Here is a 16145-nt window from a genome sequence, read left to right as displayed (position 1 = left end):
GAGAAGTCTCAGAGTCAGCTATGCCGGGTACCCAGTCTGAAAAAGTCACTGCAGCAGCTCCTTCTGGACAGGGCTGCACACAGCCAAGTACATGCACACATGTGCACGCACACTATCCTGGCACTTCCCTCTTCTATTTCAGGACAAAAGGATCCACTGGGGCTGAGTACCCACCACAAGGGCGTTCCACACTGCCTGGGGCCTCACTGCCTATGTCCAAAGCAAAGTGGTACTGGTTACCCCCTCTGCACCGACGGGGGAGTCTCTGGGCTAGGGAGTCATACTGCTCAAGAAGAGAACAGGAAAGATAAGAAAGAACTCTCCCCAGGCATCGGAGAATCCCCTGCTGGACTCCATCCAGTCCGGTTATTCCACCCATGGACAAAATAAGATAAACTAGGAGGAGGGAATGAGGAAGGACCAGAGTGAAACTCGGGGAACCCTGAGCCCCAGAAACTACAGTGCCATAGCTCCTCTTACACCTACCATTCCACAGGATGCTCACATAGAGGGCCTGAGTGTCCCTCACAAAACTCCCAAGCTAGCCTTCCTGGAGAAACTGTCAGTAACAAAGTACCTTCCCCCTCCACCCCACCCTCTCCACTTCCTCAAACAGCAGCCTCCCTCCCCAGGGCTGTAGGTGGCCTGGATCCTATGGGAACCCTGTCCCTGCCAGTTCTGGAGTTTATCCCCTCAAGTGTCCTGAGTGGTGGTAACCAGGGGAGCCCCTAACTCATCTGAAGCCTGGGCAGTTTCTAGTGACCCAGAAAAAGGTTGATTGGCTAGGGGACAACTTCCTGCCAGACCCAGAGGGCCTGATGGGAAAGGGCCTGGCCTCAGCCAAATTGGACTGTGTTACTGACCCACCCAAGGCCTTCAGCTCCTGCCTCTCAGGGCCCTCCCAGCTTCACTATGAATAAGACCTCTGGGGCTCTCTCCTCAGCTATGTGCCACCCCAGCCCCAGCAGCTGGCGTGGGACTCAGCCCCCCCTCAACAACAACCTTGAGGCCTGTTTATTCCTTTGGACAGAGAAAAACAAGACAAAACAAAAAAACAAAAATCCAAACCACAACCTCGTCAGGGCTAAACAATGAGGAACAGAAAGCCCCTGCACAACACAAAATGAAAGGTCACTCCTGCACGGGGAGCTCCCCAGAGCCCCAAAACATAGCCCTGCCCTAGGAGCTGGGCCTCAGGGCCACTACAGTGACCATGCAAACTGGGATGGGGGTAGGAGGGTGGGGTCAGACAAGTCCTGATATTCACAGGGCTGGGGAGGACTGCAATCTTCTGCTTAGAACTGGAGAAATACAGATCCACCCCCACCCGTAGTCTGTGGGGTATCTGACACCCAGGAATGAGGAAGTGAACCCAACTGCTCTTGATGCTGTCAGCATGTTTACTTGAGCCAGTTGTTCAAAAGACAAAACCCCAAACAGGGGGTGAAGAGATGGCCTGTATCTTTAATCCCAGAACTCAAGAGGCAGAGGCAGAAAGATCTCCGTGAGTTCTACATAGAACTGGTCTACATAGAAAGTTCCAGGACAGTCAGGGCTCCATAGAGAGACTCTGCCAAAAAAAAAAAAAAAAAAAAGGAGGAGAAAGCACCCCCATCCTCAGGTCAGAACTAGGGTAAGAATTAAGTACCCACTAACAGATATGAACAGGTCTACTGAGTCTGGTAGACAGTGACTTAAAAGAGGATAAATGGGTGGAGGTGGACAAAGAAATGGAAAACTGAAAAAACGGATGAATTAAAAATAGAGGGAGAAAGAGATGGAGATGGAAGGAAGGATGGATGGATGGAAGGATGGATGGATGGAAGAAAGGATGGATGGATGGATGGATGGATGGATGGATGGATGGATGGAAGAGGGATAGATGAAAGAGGGATGGATGGATGGACAGATAGATGGATGGATGGACAGATGGGTGAAACGCAATGAATGGAAGAGCAGATAGATGGGTAGGTGAACAGATGGAGGAACACATGGATGAGCGGATGAATAGATACAGAGGTGGGCAGATGGAGAGGTGAATGAATGATAGATGGCAAGACCCCGGACATGAATCTGCCACTGAGGAAGGAAACAAGATGGAGAAGGTGACATGGAGCTTCCAGCTTGTGGTAAAGAGTATGCGTCCACCAACACACCCTTCACATGAGCTGGAAGGGCTGGGAAGGCTGAGATCCAAAAAAAAGGACCTACCATCGGAGGTGCCATTCTGGGCACGCTCGCATGAACTTCCCCGTTTTTCTCTCTGAACCAAACATTGAGATCAGTGCAAGCCTTTGATGACCTGAATGAGAACTGCTCCCTAAGTTCATATGTTTGAGGATTGTCCCGAGTTGGTGGAACTGTTTTGTGGAGGATTTGAAGGCGTAGACTTGTTGAAGGAAATGTCACATGGGAGGGGACTTCAAAAGTCTATGTCAGGCAGGAAGTTCTCCCTCCCCCCCCCCACCCCTGCTTGTGAATAGGATAGAAGCTCTCCACTACTGCTCTGATGCCTGCCTGCCTGTCATACTCCCCTCTGTGATGGTCATGGACTCACCCTCTGAAACTGTAATCCAGCCCCCAATTAAATGCCTTCTTTTATAAATTGTCTTAGTCATGGTGTCTCTTCACAGTAATCGAAAAGTAACTAAGACAAAGCCCGGTTCACAGTGCAGAAATGGAGGGTCCAGGAGATACAACGCAGGAGTAGACTGGAGCTCATTATAGCTACATCCGCCTCCAGGGCTCTGACAACTTTATATCATTGTGATCTGTGTGTGTCTGTGTGTCTGTGCGTGCATGTCTGTTTGTGTATGTGCAGGTGCACATGCATGTATGGGTAGACAGGGAGGGTGAATATGAATCTGCACCTCTCCATGTGTGTGCAGGTGCACATGTCTGTGTGGGTGAACATGTAGCTGTCCTATGTGTACATATGGGAATTCATACATAGGGGTACATGTGTGTGTGAATGTGTGTGTGTGTGTGTGTGTGTGTGTGAGAGTGTGTGTGCCAGAGGGCAACCCAGGTGGTCTCTTATCAGTGCACACTCCATCTTCATTTCAAGATAAGGTCTCTTTTTGGTCTGAGGCACACGGATCTGGCTAGGCTGGCCACTCAGTGAACCCGAGATCTGTGCATCTCCACTTCCCCAGCACTGGGGTTCCAAGCATGTGCTACCCCTGGTATTTCTTCATGGGTTCTAGAAATCAAACTCAGGGCCTCCTGCTTGTGCAGCAAGTACGTCACACCCTGTGGTCTTGTCTTGCTTCACAGGGTAGTGAACAGTTCAATGATGCTTCCAGACAAAAAGGCCACCACATTCCAGGGCAAATGAGACAGCTGTTGGGGACAGGCAGAGGCATCTGCCCAAGGACTCCCACACACAGCCGGAAGCTGTCTTCAAGCACTAAAGAGGCCACATCATTTGCATGGTAGGTGCTGGGGGGCAAGACCTTGCAGGTTTACAGGAGCCCCGTGAACTACGAGGGTACAGCCACATCAAGCCGGGCTGTCACAGCGACGCAAGGCCTAGGCGGCCAGGCCTGTCAACCATCATGGAAACAAAGAGCATTGGCGTCAGAAAGGACCAACCACATCACAAGTGGGTGGCCCAGGGGTGACACATCCCTCCTCTGTACTGTGCCTGTGATATGCTTCAGAAGTGAGCTGCAGCAGACAGAAAACCCACGCTGGGATCCGGTTCTTAGGGTGCTGCATGTCAAGGTCTCTGCCCCCAGGTAATATTGGGTTCAGTAATAGAGAATGCCCCACCCTCTCCATTATCACCTCCTTGAGGCCCTTTGGCACAGCCTTCTCATCTCCTGCAGCTCGCCAGTCTCCTCACTGTTGGTCCATAGCAAACACCCCTTTGCCAGCAGACCTAAGCCACCTTCCTACTTCCAAGACTGGCCCTCCTTAAAAGTATTCAGCAATGCTGCTGCCCTCAGGCTGGAACAAAACCTCTCCAGTACCTGTCGCTGCCCTCAGCTCACCTGCCACCTGATACAGAAACAGAGCGTCAACTCCCACACTCCTCTTCTGCAGCCTGACCCCTGCTGCTACCTCTGAGCACACATTCTGCAGAGGAGACCCCTTGGCTTCTTCAGCGTCACCCCCCACCGTCATCTCACTCTCATGGACACTCTGAACCCTAGCTGGGAGCCACAGGTCCCTCCAGGGGGCTCCTGCGACAACCCAGGGCTATTTCTATATTTCCCAGGTTAGACCATATTTAGGTGAATTCTTTCTTTCCCCTGTGTCGGCCCTGACACCCTACTGTGATCTCTCCTTGAGTCAGATCCTGGTTAAACTCCCTTTCTCTTCTCCTCCCACCTTGGTTTTGGCATCTACAAAATGAGAACAGAGCTGTGCCCACCATACCAAGTGTTGCGATTCACCCAGCCAGTGCATGTGAAGAGCTGGGTGCTGTGCACGGCTGGGGCAAGTATCTAATAGATGCAGCTCTAATCAACAAAAGCAAAAGACTTCATTTCCCATTCATTGAGCTGAGCTTGCCTCGTGTGAGAACTGGACAAGAACTGGACAAGATGGTGTCCCCAGAAACTGAAGGGCAGCATTCAGATCACGGCCTATGGAGTGGTCCAACCAACCGCCATCACTTCTGGGTGGTAGCCAAAGTGTGACCCTGAATCCCGAAGGATGGAAGCCCGGCTCTGGCTGACCCATGAGCAGGCCTAGCCCTCTCACCCACTGGCTGAGGATAGAAGGGCTCCATGCATCTGGTCCAAGGCATCAGACCCACGCCTGGCTCTCAGCAGGCACCGCAGACACCAGCTTTAAATCCACCCCAGTCAGAATAGGCAGCCAGGGTGGCCTGTGGGCATGGCCATTCCTGTGGCAGACTGTGAAAGACCCAGAAAAGGCTGGGGTGCAGCTCAGTTGGCAGAGTGTTTGCCTAGCACGCATGAGGCCTGTTCCATGCTCAACACTGCTTTAAAAAGCCAGGAATGCACATCTGTAATCCTGCAACTGGGGTCAGCAGCCAGGAGGATCAGACAGAAGTTCATTCTCCCACACATAGTGATTTCAAGGCCAGCCAACTACAATGACCAAAACGGGTCACCCAGCTCAGGCTGGACAGTAATCTTCTATGCAAGATGGAGCTAATACAGGGGTGGAAATGCCCTGATCCCCAGCTTCCTCTTCTCTCAGCCCTCCCTCGCCCTCCCTGCTCTGCTGTTCTCTCCACCTCACCTGAGTCACCACTGCAGCCTCCCAGTCTCCCTGCCTCCAGCCTTTCTACCCCATCTGCCCTTCCCACTGTGGCCAGAATGCCAGCTCATCTAGTCTCTGCCCCAGGCCACCCCTTCCCTCCAAACTATCGGTGGCTCCCACTGTCTCGTCTCCTGATGCGGGAAGAGTGTGGTAGTTGGCAGCAGGCGCTGGTGTAAGGAAGCTTGGCTTTGAGCTCAGGCTGCATCCCTAATTAGCAGGCGTCTTGCAGGAATTATTTTTCTGTGGGGTTTACTTTTGAATTTTTAATTATTAATTTATTGTACACATTAAGCATGACTTCTTTCTTGCACAGTTGTTTGTATTTTTGTTTGTATATTTGTTACATCTTTAAAGGATGAGTTTAGTTTTATTTTGTGTGAATGAATGCTTTGCCTACATGCTTGTCTATGTACCATGTGTGCACCTGGTGTACAAGCTTGTCTATGTACCACGTGCCTGCAGAGGTCAAAATGAGCCTCGGATGCCCTGGAACTGGGGTTAGAGACAGCTGACCGCCATGTGAGTGCTGGAAGTAGAACCCATGTCCGCTACAAGAGCATCAAGTAGAGGAACACCGAATCACCTCCCCAGCCCGTTTTTTAGGTTTTTTTGGTTTTGGTTTTTCAAGACAGGGTTACTCTGCATTGTGTAACAGCCTTAGCTGAACTGGAACTTGCTCTGTAGACCAGGCTGGCCTCAAGCTCACAGAGATTCTCCTGCCTCTGCCTCTCCAGTGCTGGGATCAAAGGCGTGCGCCACCAACATCCCACATATTGTCTTTAATTTTATGTGAATGAGAGCTTTTCCTGAATGTATGCGTGTGCCTGATGCCCCAGGAAATCAGTTCTCCTGCAGCTAGAGTTATGGATGGTTGTGAGCCACTATGTGGTTGCAGGGAATCAAACCTTGGTCCTTGGAAAAGCAGCCAGTGCCCTCAACTGCTAAGCCATCTCCCCAGCCCCAGACTGTTGACTGTATTTTCAAATAAATAAAGGTCTTTCCCTCTGTAGAAAGAACCTGACAACATATTTCCTGGGTCTGATATAAAAACATTAAATAATATACGATAAGGTGTTTTGCAAAATTATAGTTCTTTTTTGGGGTGGGGGGTTGGGTTTTCGAGACAGGATTTCTCTGTAGCTTTGGTGCCTGTCTTGGAACTCGCTCTGTAGACCATACTAGCCTCAAACTCACAGAGGTCCGCCTGCCTCTGCCTCCTGCGTGGTGCTGGGATTAAAGGCGTGTGCCACCACTGCCTGGCTTCTTTTTTTTTCCCCTTAAAACAATAGTAGGCTGGAACTCTCCATCTTCCTGCTTACACCTCCCAAGGGTAAGGTGTAATATGCAATCCACCACACCCGGCCCAACAACTGTTCAATGTAACTGGCATTCTTTCACAAACTGCCCACAGACGCACAGCCTCAACCTCCTGCCCCACACGTCCCCAGTCGCTCCAGCCTCCACCTGGTATCCCACTCATGCCCAATCTGCTACATTCTGGGACTCAAGGCTGGGAAAGTTCTCCCATAGTCCTTGCACAAGGACAGAATGTGGGGAGACTCAAAGGGGTAACAAGAGAAGGTGGGAGTGTGACCACATGACCAAGCCATGGGGAGGCAAGCACACAGAGGCCTGATGGGTAAAGAGTGGGGATGGCTGGACTCCTGCCAGAGAGACCAGGAAGGAGCAGGACCCAGGCTCATGGCCAGAGGCACAGGGAGTCTGAGAGGGACCAGCTGGTGACAGCCTCATTAGGAACCTTGGCTCTGTGAGTTGTAGACAGAAGCCAGGGCTATAGGTCAGCTGGGGAGGCCATGATCTGGGGCTAGCTAGGGCACTGGCAGGGGTTCTGCTAACTAGGCCTACATGTCAGAGCCCTTCCCCGTTAATTTATTGTCCAGTCCACAGCTCCACTCCACCCTCTGCTTAAGCTACTGAGCCCCACCCTCCCTGCCCCCTCCTAACAGCTGTGGGCCTGGATTCCAATGCTGGATTTGAGAGGTCCTTGCTGACCTAGTCAGGACTGGGGCAATGAAGATTCTGAACAGAGAAGAGAACTAGAGACCCAACTCCTGCCCACAGTAGAAGCCACACCAGGCCTGGGCCCCAGACTCCAAACTCAGGATTCACAACTCTGCCCTGTCCTGAGAGGACAGAAAAGGTCTTTGTGGATGGCCTATAAACCTGCCTCCGTGTCCCTTCCCACTCAGCTCTCAACCTCACCAACTCAGTTCCCTGAACCCCAGCAGGTCACTATGGCCCTAAGGCTAAGGTCAGATGAAACCCACACTGACTACCCTGACAAACAGCACACCCAGTAGTGGGGGATCTCCCCATGTCTTCACAGAGGGGCTGGGTTAACCCAGGGCCACGGGTACCAAAGAGAACACAGCATTGGTTCCCTCGGCCTCTCAAGGACTCAGCACCCGTGAGCAGGCCATTGGATGCTCAGTTTCAACAGTAGAGCGCACACACTCGGGCTGCATGCCCTCTTGCAGCCTCCCACACTGAACGTGCGGGCTGGGAGGAGGCCTTCTTAAATGAGGAACAGTGTAGCATCCACAGACCTAACCCCTACAAAGAAGAAACGAAACCTGGTATGGGAGCGCTAACCTTTAATTCCTGCACTTGGAAAGCAGAGACCTGTAGCTCTCTATGAGTTTGAGGCCAGCCTGGTTGGTCTTCAAAACAAGTTTCAGGCCAGCCGAAGCTACAAAGTGAGATTCTGTTTCAAAAAGCAAGAAGAAAACAGGGTGTGCGGGGAAGACCTTAGAGAGGTCAGGCGGTCTGCCTCATCCTGCTCGAGCTGGCGAGAGTCAGACAGCTACAGGTGGGAGCACAGGTGGGAGCACGCTGGTCACTTTCTCACCAGAGCCCTAGCATGGCTCACACTCGGGGTACAAGGATCTCTCTCCCCCCAAGCTCCCGCTGGTGACCTCAGAAGACTTCCTCTTCCCTGGCTCACAGCCAAGCAGCCCAAACCACAATGGTGTCACTGCCAGTTAAGACATCACAAGGTATCCAGGTAGAAAAAAGATGTGGGCCCCTGAGGGGAGGGTCCCAGGTGGGCCCCAAGCCCTAAAGCCTCTACCCTGCGTTCCTGGACAAGGAGACAAACTGTCAGGCCAGAATCGGCATCAAAGTGTGCCCTTCACGGGTGAGGAAGAGCTTCTTCGAGGAAACATCCTCCTCACTAGGGCTTCCTTGAACCTGCAGGCTCCCAGGCAGTCATGCTGCTCACTGTTAGGAAACTCTGACTTCCTCAGTGCCTGGTGACATGCCTTCCCGCTGACGCACGAAAGGTGTTAAGATCACAACTTCCAGGTCTGTGTCGGACATCTGCATCCCAGCCTTCAGTAAGCTGACTGACGGCAGTCATGAGGTATTGATGTCAGTGGGGCCTAAGACAAGGAAATAATTCCAGCCCAAAGAAAAGAGACTAAAGTGAGCAAGAAGGGCTGGAGAGATGGCTCAACAGATAAACACTTGCCTACATATAAGGCTAAAGACCAGAGTTAGGCTTCTCAGGGCCCACATTAATGTGGCAGCTAACTATAAACCCAGCACAAGGGAAGTAGCAACAGAGACCCCAGAACAAATCGGAGAGTTAGAATAACTCCATCAATGAGCTCCAGGTTCAGAAAAAGACCCCATCTCAAATAAGTCGAGATGGATTGAGAAAGACAATTTGGGCATCCATACACACAGACATGCACCTTCGCACACGCAAACACATGTGCAGACACACTATTCAATCTACATATATATAAAATGAGGGGGAAAAAAACGAGAGAAACAGATATCATCCCTTTTCCCTGCTGAGTTATGTAGCTACCATTCCCCACTCCAGTCTTAGGAGACATTGAGACTGGTGCTGCTGGAAGGTCTAGGCTCAGAGAGGTTAAATATCCTGCACAAGGACACACAGCAAGCCAGTAGATGGCTCTGCTAAGACCCAGGTCATGCTTCTTCTTCAAGGCTGTTCTGTCTTAGAAGTCACTTGGGCACAGGGGACTGGGCAGCATCCGTTCAGAAGAGGGCTTCCCCATCTTGGGTCATAAGTAAACAGAATCTCATGCATGTGCACGCACACACACACACACACACACACACACACACACACACACACACAAATGCAAGCATGCATGCACGCACATATGCAGAGGGAAGAGAGTTTAGAGAAAGCCTGGGATCTACTGACATGTATTATATGCAGTGATTCTCAACCTTCCTCATGCTACGACCCTTTAATACAGTTCCTAGTGTTGTGGTGACCCCCAACCATAAACTATTTCATTGCTACTTCATAACCGTGATTTTCCTCCTGCTATGAATCATAATGTAAATATTCGATATGCAGGACGGTCTCAGGCAACTCCCACAAAGGGATCACGACCCACAGGTTCAGAACCACTGCACTAGGGTCTTCAGGGTCTTCTGTACTCCTCCATCAAACATACTTCTCATCACCCACAAATGACATTTAACACCTGCCGCTGAAGGGGTGGGGCGGTGACTTCCTGACCACATAGCTACTGCATGGGGTCCTAGACCCCGGGCTGGCAGGCAAGTGATCTGAGGGGCCCATCTAGGGGACATGGGGCAGGAAGTAGAGCAGGAAAAGGTGACAGGAAGGAAGTTGGTCTTGGAGTGCTAGGTAGCAAAGTCACTGAGGCAGGAACTTGGGGCAACTGAATATCTGACACCTAAGTTTTGGGGTCCTATGGCTCCCAGAGATGGGAGTCTAAGCACTCTGTGACCCCCCGCCTAGCTATGAGCACTGCCTATAAACAAGTCAGGACAGGCTACCTGTGGTTCAAACAGCCACCACAGTGGCTTTAAAGCCTGTGAAACACCTTAGTCCAGGCCACCAGCAAGGGAGTGTTTCCACTGTACTGGGGGGCAGGGGCTCAGGCCACACCCACTGGACAGAGAGTAAGGCTGTGAGCTCTGAGACACTTTGAAAGAGGAAGATTGCCAGAACCTGAATCTACCCACCAACCTGTCACATTTAGCTGTAAAATGGGGTCACGAGTCACTACAAAGGTCAGACAAATATCTTTGACATTTAGCCTAATGTTTTGGTTGTTTTTCATTTTTTTTCTTTCTTTTTTTTTCTGTTTTGACAGTTTCATGAAGTTCAGGGTTGTCTCAGACTCCATATGCACCCAAGGATGGCCTTGAACTGATGATTCTGCCTTGAGTGCTGGGATTAAGTTGCCAGCAAGAGCATGTAACACATAAACCAGACCTGGTGACAAACCTCCCCTTCCCTCCCTGATAAAGCCACCCTGGCTACTCCTCTAGTATTGGGTAGCAAGGACCATAAAGTGTCAAAGTGTCACCCAGCCCTGGGGATGGAAAAATGCTTCAGGGAGCCACTGGGCCAGGCACCAGGACAATAGTCCAGGCCATTCTTCAACTCAAGAATGCCAGGCAAATACCTGGCATATAGCTCAGCTGGTAGAGTACCTGCCTGGCACACACCTATGGAACACAGCTGCAATCCCAGCACTGGAGCTGTGGAAAGAAGGGTCAGGAGTTCAAGATCATCCTAACCAATGTAAGGAACTGAAGGCCAGCCTGAGCTATGTGAGTCACTGTCAAGGAAGGAAGAAAGGAAGGAAGGATGGAAGATGGGGAAATCTTTGTCAGCCAATTATCTTTAAGAGGTGGGACCAAGTTAGGGCATGGCTTTCTGGGTACCCAGGTGCGGTCTCTCTCTGTGGTTCCCGCTCTACACAGCTGAGCTTGGACTTCTCATTCCTGTTTTCATGAGTTTGCCCCTTATACTAAAGAAAAATATAATTGCTCTATCTTTTAACTAGCCTGGTTATTTCTCGACCTGAGATAATTCAACAGAAGGAAAGAAGGAAGAAAGAAGAAAGGCCAAGCAAATTCTCTCTCCATGAACAGGGAGGAAAACAAAAGACTTGACCCAGGTCACAAGGGCAGTTCTGAGCAAAACCTGCATCTCTAAGGTATGGAACCTTCTGGTAGTGTGGCTCTTAGGGTTCTGGAGGTGGCTTCCCAGAGCTAGGCAGTCGGTAGTGTGTTAAGCAGGTATCCGTGAACATTGGGAGAGCTGATGGGTGGATGGCACTCTATCAGGGGGCCTGGCCACCAGCCCAGTGCCTTCTGAAGGTTCCAATCACCAGGCTATATCCTCAGTCACAGTACAGATGCCCCAGAAGGATGTCAGTCAGTGAACAAAAGACAACGGCATGAAAAAGGGAGGAAAGAGCCCTCAGGCTCAGCAGTACTGTGGGTACCAAACTCCACTCCAGTGCCAGCCTGAGATGCTGCAGACCAGCAAACAGTGGCCCCCAGCCCCAAGACTCCCAGGGGTAGGGATGCCTTATCCCTGCTCAGAATAAGTGCCCACCTATCCTGCCTTCACATGCATTTATTTGCCAACTAAATGAATAGGTGAGTGGGGTGGGGTCCCCATCAAAGAGGACAAGAGCCCCAAGGATAAAGTGAATCTGCTGGCCCTAGGACCTGCTCCAATGTACTCAGGACTACAGTCAAGCTACACATAACGTCTCTGAGTCCCATAACAGGGTTAGGAGTGGGAAGTATGGGGCAATAACACTGGGAGTGAGGCCAACTTGCCTTCAAATCCCACCTCATCACCTCCCCGTTCTGCAGTCCTGGGAAATGCCACAGCTTGTCACACCTTTCAGTGGAACGGTGGAACCCACCTTGTAGAAGCAGCTCGAAGGGAAGTTTCAGTGCCAATCTCTGACAAAGCACCCAACAGTGTCTGACTCTTGAGTGTCCCAAACCAAGAGCTACCGTGGAATTAATCATGAGAAGGAGAAGTACAAGGTTCTCAGCGCCAGGTCCCTCCCATCTTTAAGGCAGGTAAGACATACAGAGAAAGGGTAGCATGGAATGCCGTGTTCCAAAGAGCAGGTCTAAGTGGGGGAACGCGGACAGGCCTTTCTGGAGAATTGGTATTTACAAAAGGTTTGAAAGAGGCAAGGCTGTAGAGCGGACAAAACGTGTGTACAGGGCACATACATGCATGATGACAGTCACCTAGCCATCAGCTTCACAGGGCATACACAGAATACATACATAGCATGTATACATACATACAGATGTATACATACATACATACATACATACAGAGCATGTGAGCAGCCAGCACAGAAACCTCCCTCTGGCCTGTGAGACCTGGAAGGTAAGGTCCAGCCTCCACTACTGGGAGCCAAAGAGACTTACTGGACAGGCAGAGAGAAACATCTGGGCTTGAGCAAGGTCTCTCTGTCAAAGAAGGATTTGTGGGAGTGGGAACAGGCAAACCAGCTAAGAGCCCATGGCAATAGTCGCAGAAGGTAGGAATCTAAGTTGACCTGGGGACTGGTCAGGTAGCAGAGTATGAGGGAAGTCCCTCCAGTCACGCCAGCACTCCACCTGCGTCCCACAGGGCCTTGCGCCGCCCCTGCTGTATGGAAGTCCATTTGCTCTGGTCCCAGGCACAGGCCCAAGCTCAGTACCCAAAGATCTATTCTTCCTTGGAGTTCAGAGCACAATCTCCAGTCAGGCTGGTGACCACAGCCATGTACATTCAAACCCAGCTCTCCGAGCTGGGACCATCCTGATCCGAAGTCCATCCCTGATACCTCCCTGAGGACCAGCATCCACTGTGCATGGGTCCATTCCTTTCCGCCCTGAGAACAGCCAACGGTCTTGAACCATTGAATCACTTCATGATACCACAGAAGCCACCTCCCACTTTCCTCTCCTGCAGGTAAATAAATACGCTCTATTCATCAGGGTGGGCTCCCTAGGCAGAAAGCTTGCCCAACAGCCCAGCTGTGGAGCGAAGCAAAGACATAGCCTGTGCTGTGAGCTTCCTCCATGCCCTTCAGAAAAGGCGATTTCTTCGGGTCTCCGGATCTTTCCGTACCCAAAATCTGTGTTTCCTTTACCCTGTCTTACCCACCAGGAGACAGGAAGGGGTAAAAAAATTAAGAGACCACTCTGTAGACTTGACCTCGTTCTTGTGTAAGTAATGAGAATACTGATACTAGGGTCTTTCCTCTCTCCATTTTCCTGGGGCTCCTTGGGTAGCTGCCCTCGCCTCCACTGTCCCCAGCACACAGAACATTCTGAAATGGCCCCTGAACAAACAGGCGGATCCTTGGAAGGGTTCTCTTAAGTGGCAGAGAAGTGACTCACTGCCCAACTGTCTATTATATTAGGCGTCTACTTAGACTCCTGGCCCGGACGACAACTAGCAGCCCCAGTAATTCTAAGAAAGATAAACCATGGCGCAGAGAAGGAAGTCTTCAGAAAAGGCAACACGCTCCGGCAATGGGGCAGTGACCCCGGTAGAGTCCTTCCCGCCTCAAGCGTGCAGGACAGAAGGGACTTCGCAGCGTCACAGAAATGAAAGGTACTCCCGAGCCTAGCTGAGTGTTACCCAACCCCTGGCCGCGCTCGTGGAGAGAAGCACAGTGCATTTCTGGAACCTAAGGCTGCCGGGACCCCGAACTCCACCCCAGGCTCCAATGTGCCAGGCTTCGGGTTCGCGGTTGCTCCCCAGGGGCGCGTGGCGCGCGTGTTGGCTGGGGATGGGACAGCACGAGCTGTCCCGGAATTGTGGTGTTGCCACGATGGACACTGCGTTACGCGCTGCCTTTCCCCCGTGACCCTGAGAGTCACCCACCTGGGCGGGCACGGTGTGCCCGATGGCCCACAGCTGCAGTTCGATGACCAGAGCGACCCAGAGGGTGGAGGGCGCCATAGGGGCGGCAGTGGATCCCGCCCTTGAGGCTGGAGCTCTAGTGGCTCCCCTGCGCTCTAGCTGGTGACTGAAAGCGAAAGCCCCAGGCCGGGAGCTAGGGCAGACCATGGGGGTGGGGGAGTGGAGGCGGGAAGGGGCGGGGCCACGAGTCTGAAGACACGCCCCCTCGCAGAGTCCTCTGCTGGCCCTGGGTACCTCCACCTGGACTCCCCTAGCAGCTCAGGGGCTCTTTTCCTTCCAGCATCTCTTCAGGCCCCCGAGTGACTCAGTCTCTCTCCATCGACCCTTCCTCTTTCAGTCACCTTTCCAGTGAAGGGCAAGACTGACACTGGAGATAGATGCCCATTGGCTTTGCCACTGGCTGTTAAGGTTGGGCCTTCCCTCAGCTGATCTGCCTCCGGTTACTCTGTTCAAATCTCATCGACTCCCCACTCTCAGCTGTAGGACCCTGGGGAAAACAGTCCCAAAGCTGACACCCGCTCTGGGGAACCAAAGGATCTTAGGTCATTCATTCACATTCATGTCGTGGAAAATGATTTTCCCCCCACCATAAAATGATTTTCGTTGCTACTTCGTAACTGTAATTTTACTAGTGTTATGAATCATGATGTAAATATCTGACAGGCAGGATGTCTGATATGCGAACCACAGGTTGAGAACCACTGCTCCAGAGCCAGACTATGTGACTATTTGCATCTTTTCAGGGCTTATTAATATAAGCTATATGTTATGGCCCCGTAACATATGGCATATGTCTGCTTCCTCAGAGTGGGCCGTCACAATGTACAGCATTGTATAGGTATAGCTCTTTTTAAAACGTTTCATTTGTTCAAGTTCTCTTGAACATGCTTGGAGCCTTCGGCGAGAACAGACCCCCATCAGAGCGCTCACGCTAGCTACCACCTGAGTACCAGCCCCAAAGTCAGCATGTGTTCCTCCAGCCCCACACAAGGTGAGGGGGAATGGGCAGCAAGACAGGTAACTACTCTGACCCCCTCCTTATACACACACCCTCACTTTAGGCTGACAGGAGCAAGCCCTGCAGCCACCGGCCCTTGGGAGAGCAACCCAAAGGACGTACTTCTAGGTGCTGGGGAAGAAACTGGGAAGTGACCTTCTCGGGATGGAAAATCCCACCTGATGGTCAGGAGCCTGGGAAATCACCTGGTGACCACATGTTTCTGAGACATAGGACACAGTTCACAGCCTTAACCCTGAAGAGGGGCAGCCACTAAGCAGGCAGGGCTTAGTGCCTAAGCCTCCTACGGAAGACATCTCAGGGGCACTCTGGTGTATCTGAGAAAGCTGAAAGTCAGGGATAGGTGTCAGGAGCAAGAGTCAGTGGTCTGCCCTGGACCCTGCCTGGTGGGTCCAACTGATTCATCCTCTCCAATTAGGGAACAATGCCATGAGGAGCCACACAGGGGAGGCCACAGGCTAGTTCCTATCTTAGTCTGTATTCTGTGGCTAATAACTCAGCACCACACACTGGGTACATTACAGAGAGAAGGGGATGATTTGGGCTCATGGTTATGGTCCAAGATCAAGGGTCACAGTCTATGATGATGGCCTTGCTGGCAAAATCCACAAAGCAAGAGGCAAGGGGGTAGGCATAAATTGTGTGTGTGTGTGTGTGCTTCTCTTCTCATAAAGCCGCCAATACCAATTATGGGGGCTGCACCCTGACTTTAATGCTAGTCACGGCTATTTCTAGCATCAGCTGTTCTTCTGTGAAAACACCCCACCCCACCCGCCCTATCAGCTCGCCTGGCACCTGTGCAGATGCCTTGCAAGTGTTCACCAGGGATCACTCGTGGTTCGCACTAATAACGATTAGTAATTGTGAAACTAGCAGTTACTGGAGGGCCACTCTGGGTCACCAACCTACGGCTGCTGATACACACACTCCTGCAGTTTCGTGGGACCTTACACAGCTAGGAGGGGGTACCTTAGGTTCAAACCCAGTTCGGTTGCCTTTGCAGCCAAGGAGCTCCTACCCAGCACAGTGGCTGCTCACACTGCTGCGTTGTACAGTCCTCTGCAGCACAGGTACACCAGCCTGTCCTGGCCATCCCCTTGGTACCCAGGAAACACACACATCGTAGGGCTCGATAGAGTGGAAATGGGTAGAACTTCTAAGTATACACAG

At 51.6% G+C, this 16145-nt stretch overlaps 1 protein-coding gene across 1 annotated transcript in view; it reads right to left on the bottom strand.

The window, feature by feature from the left end:
* Tnfrsf1b (TNF receptor superfamily member 1B) overlaps nt 1-14078 on the bottom strand; it is a 36839-nt gene extending 22761 nt beyond the window's left edge. Inside the window, exon 1 of the mRNA XM_048461278.3 lies at nt 13919-14078. Coding sequence (XP_048317235.3) covers nt 13919-13996 — 78 coding nt within the window. The 5' untranslated portion in view covers nt 13997-14078. The remainder of the gene's footprint in view (nt 1-13918) is intronic.
* Nucleotides 14079-16145: the final 2067 nt, after the last annotated feature.

This window comes from Myodes glareolus, chromosome 6, assembly GCF_982192425.1.
Source record: "Myodes glareolus chromosome 6, mMyoGla1.1, whole genome shotgun sequence".
NCBI classification, from domain to species: Eukaryota; Metazoa; Chordata; class Mammalia; order Rodentia; family Cricetidae; genus Myodes; species Myodes glareolus.
Note: the sequence above shows the minus strand (reverse complement) of the source record. Positions and strands in the feature narration are given on the sequence as shown.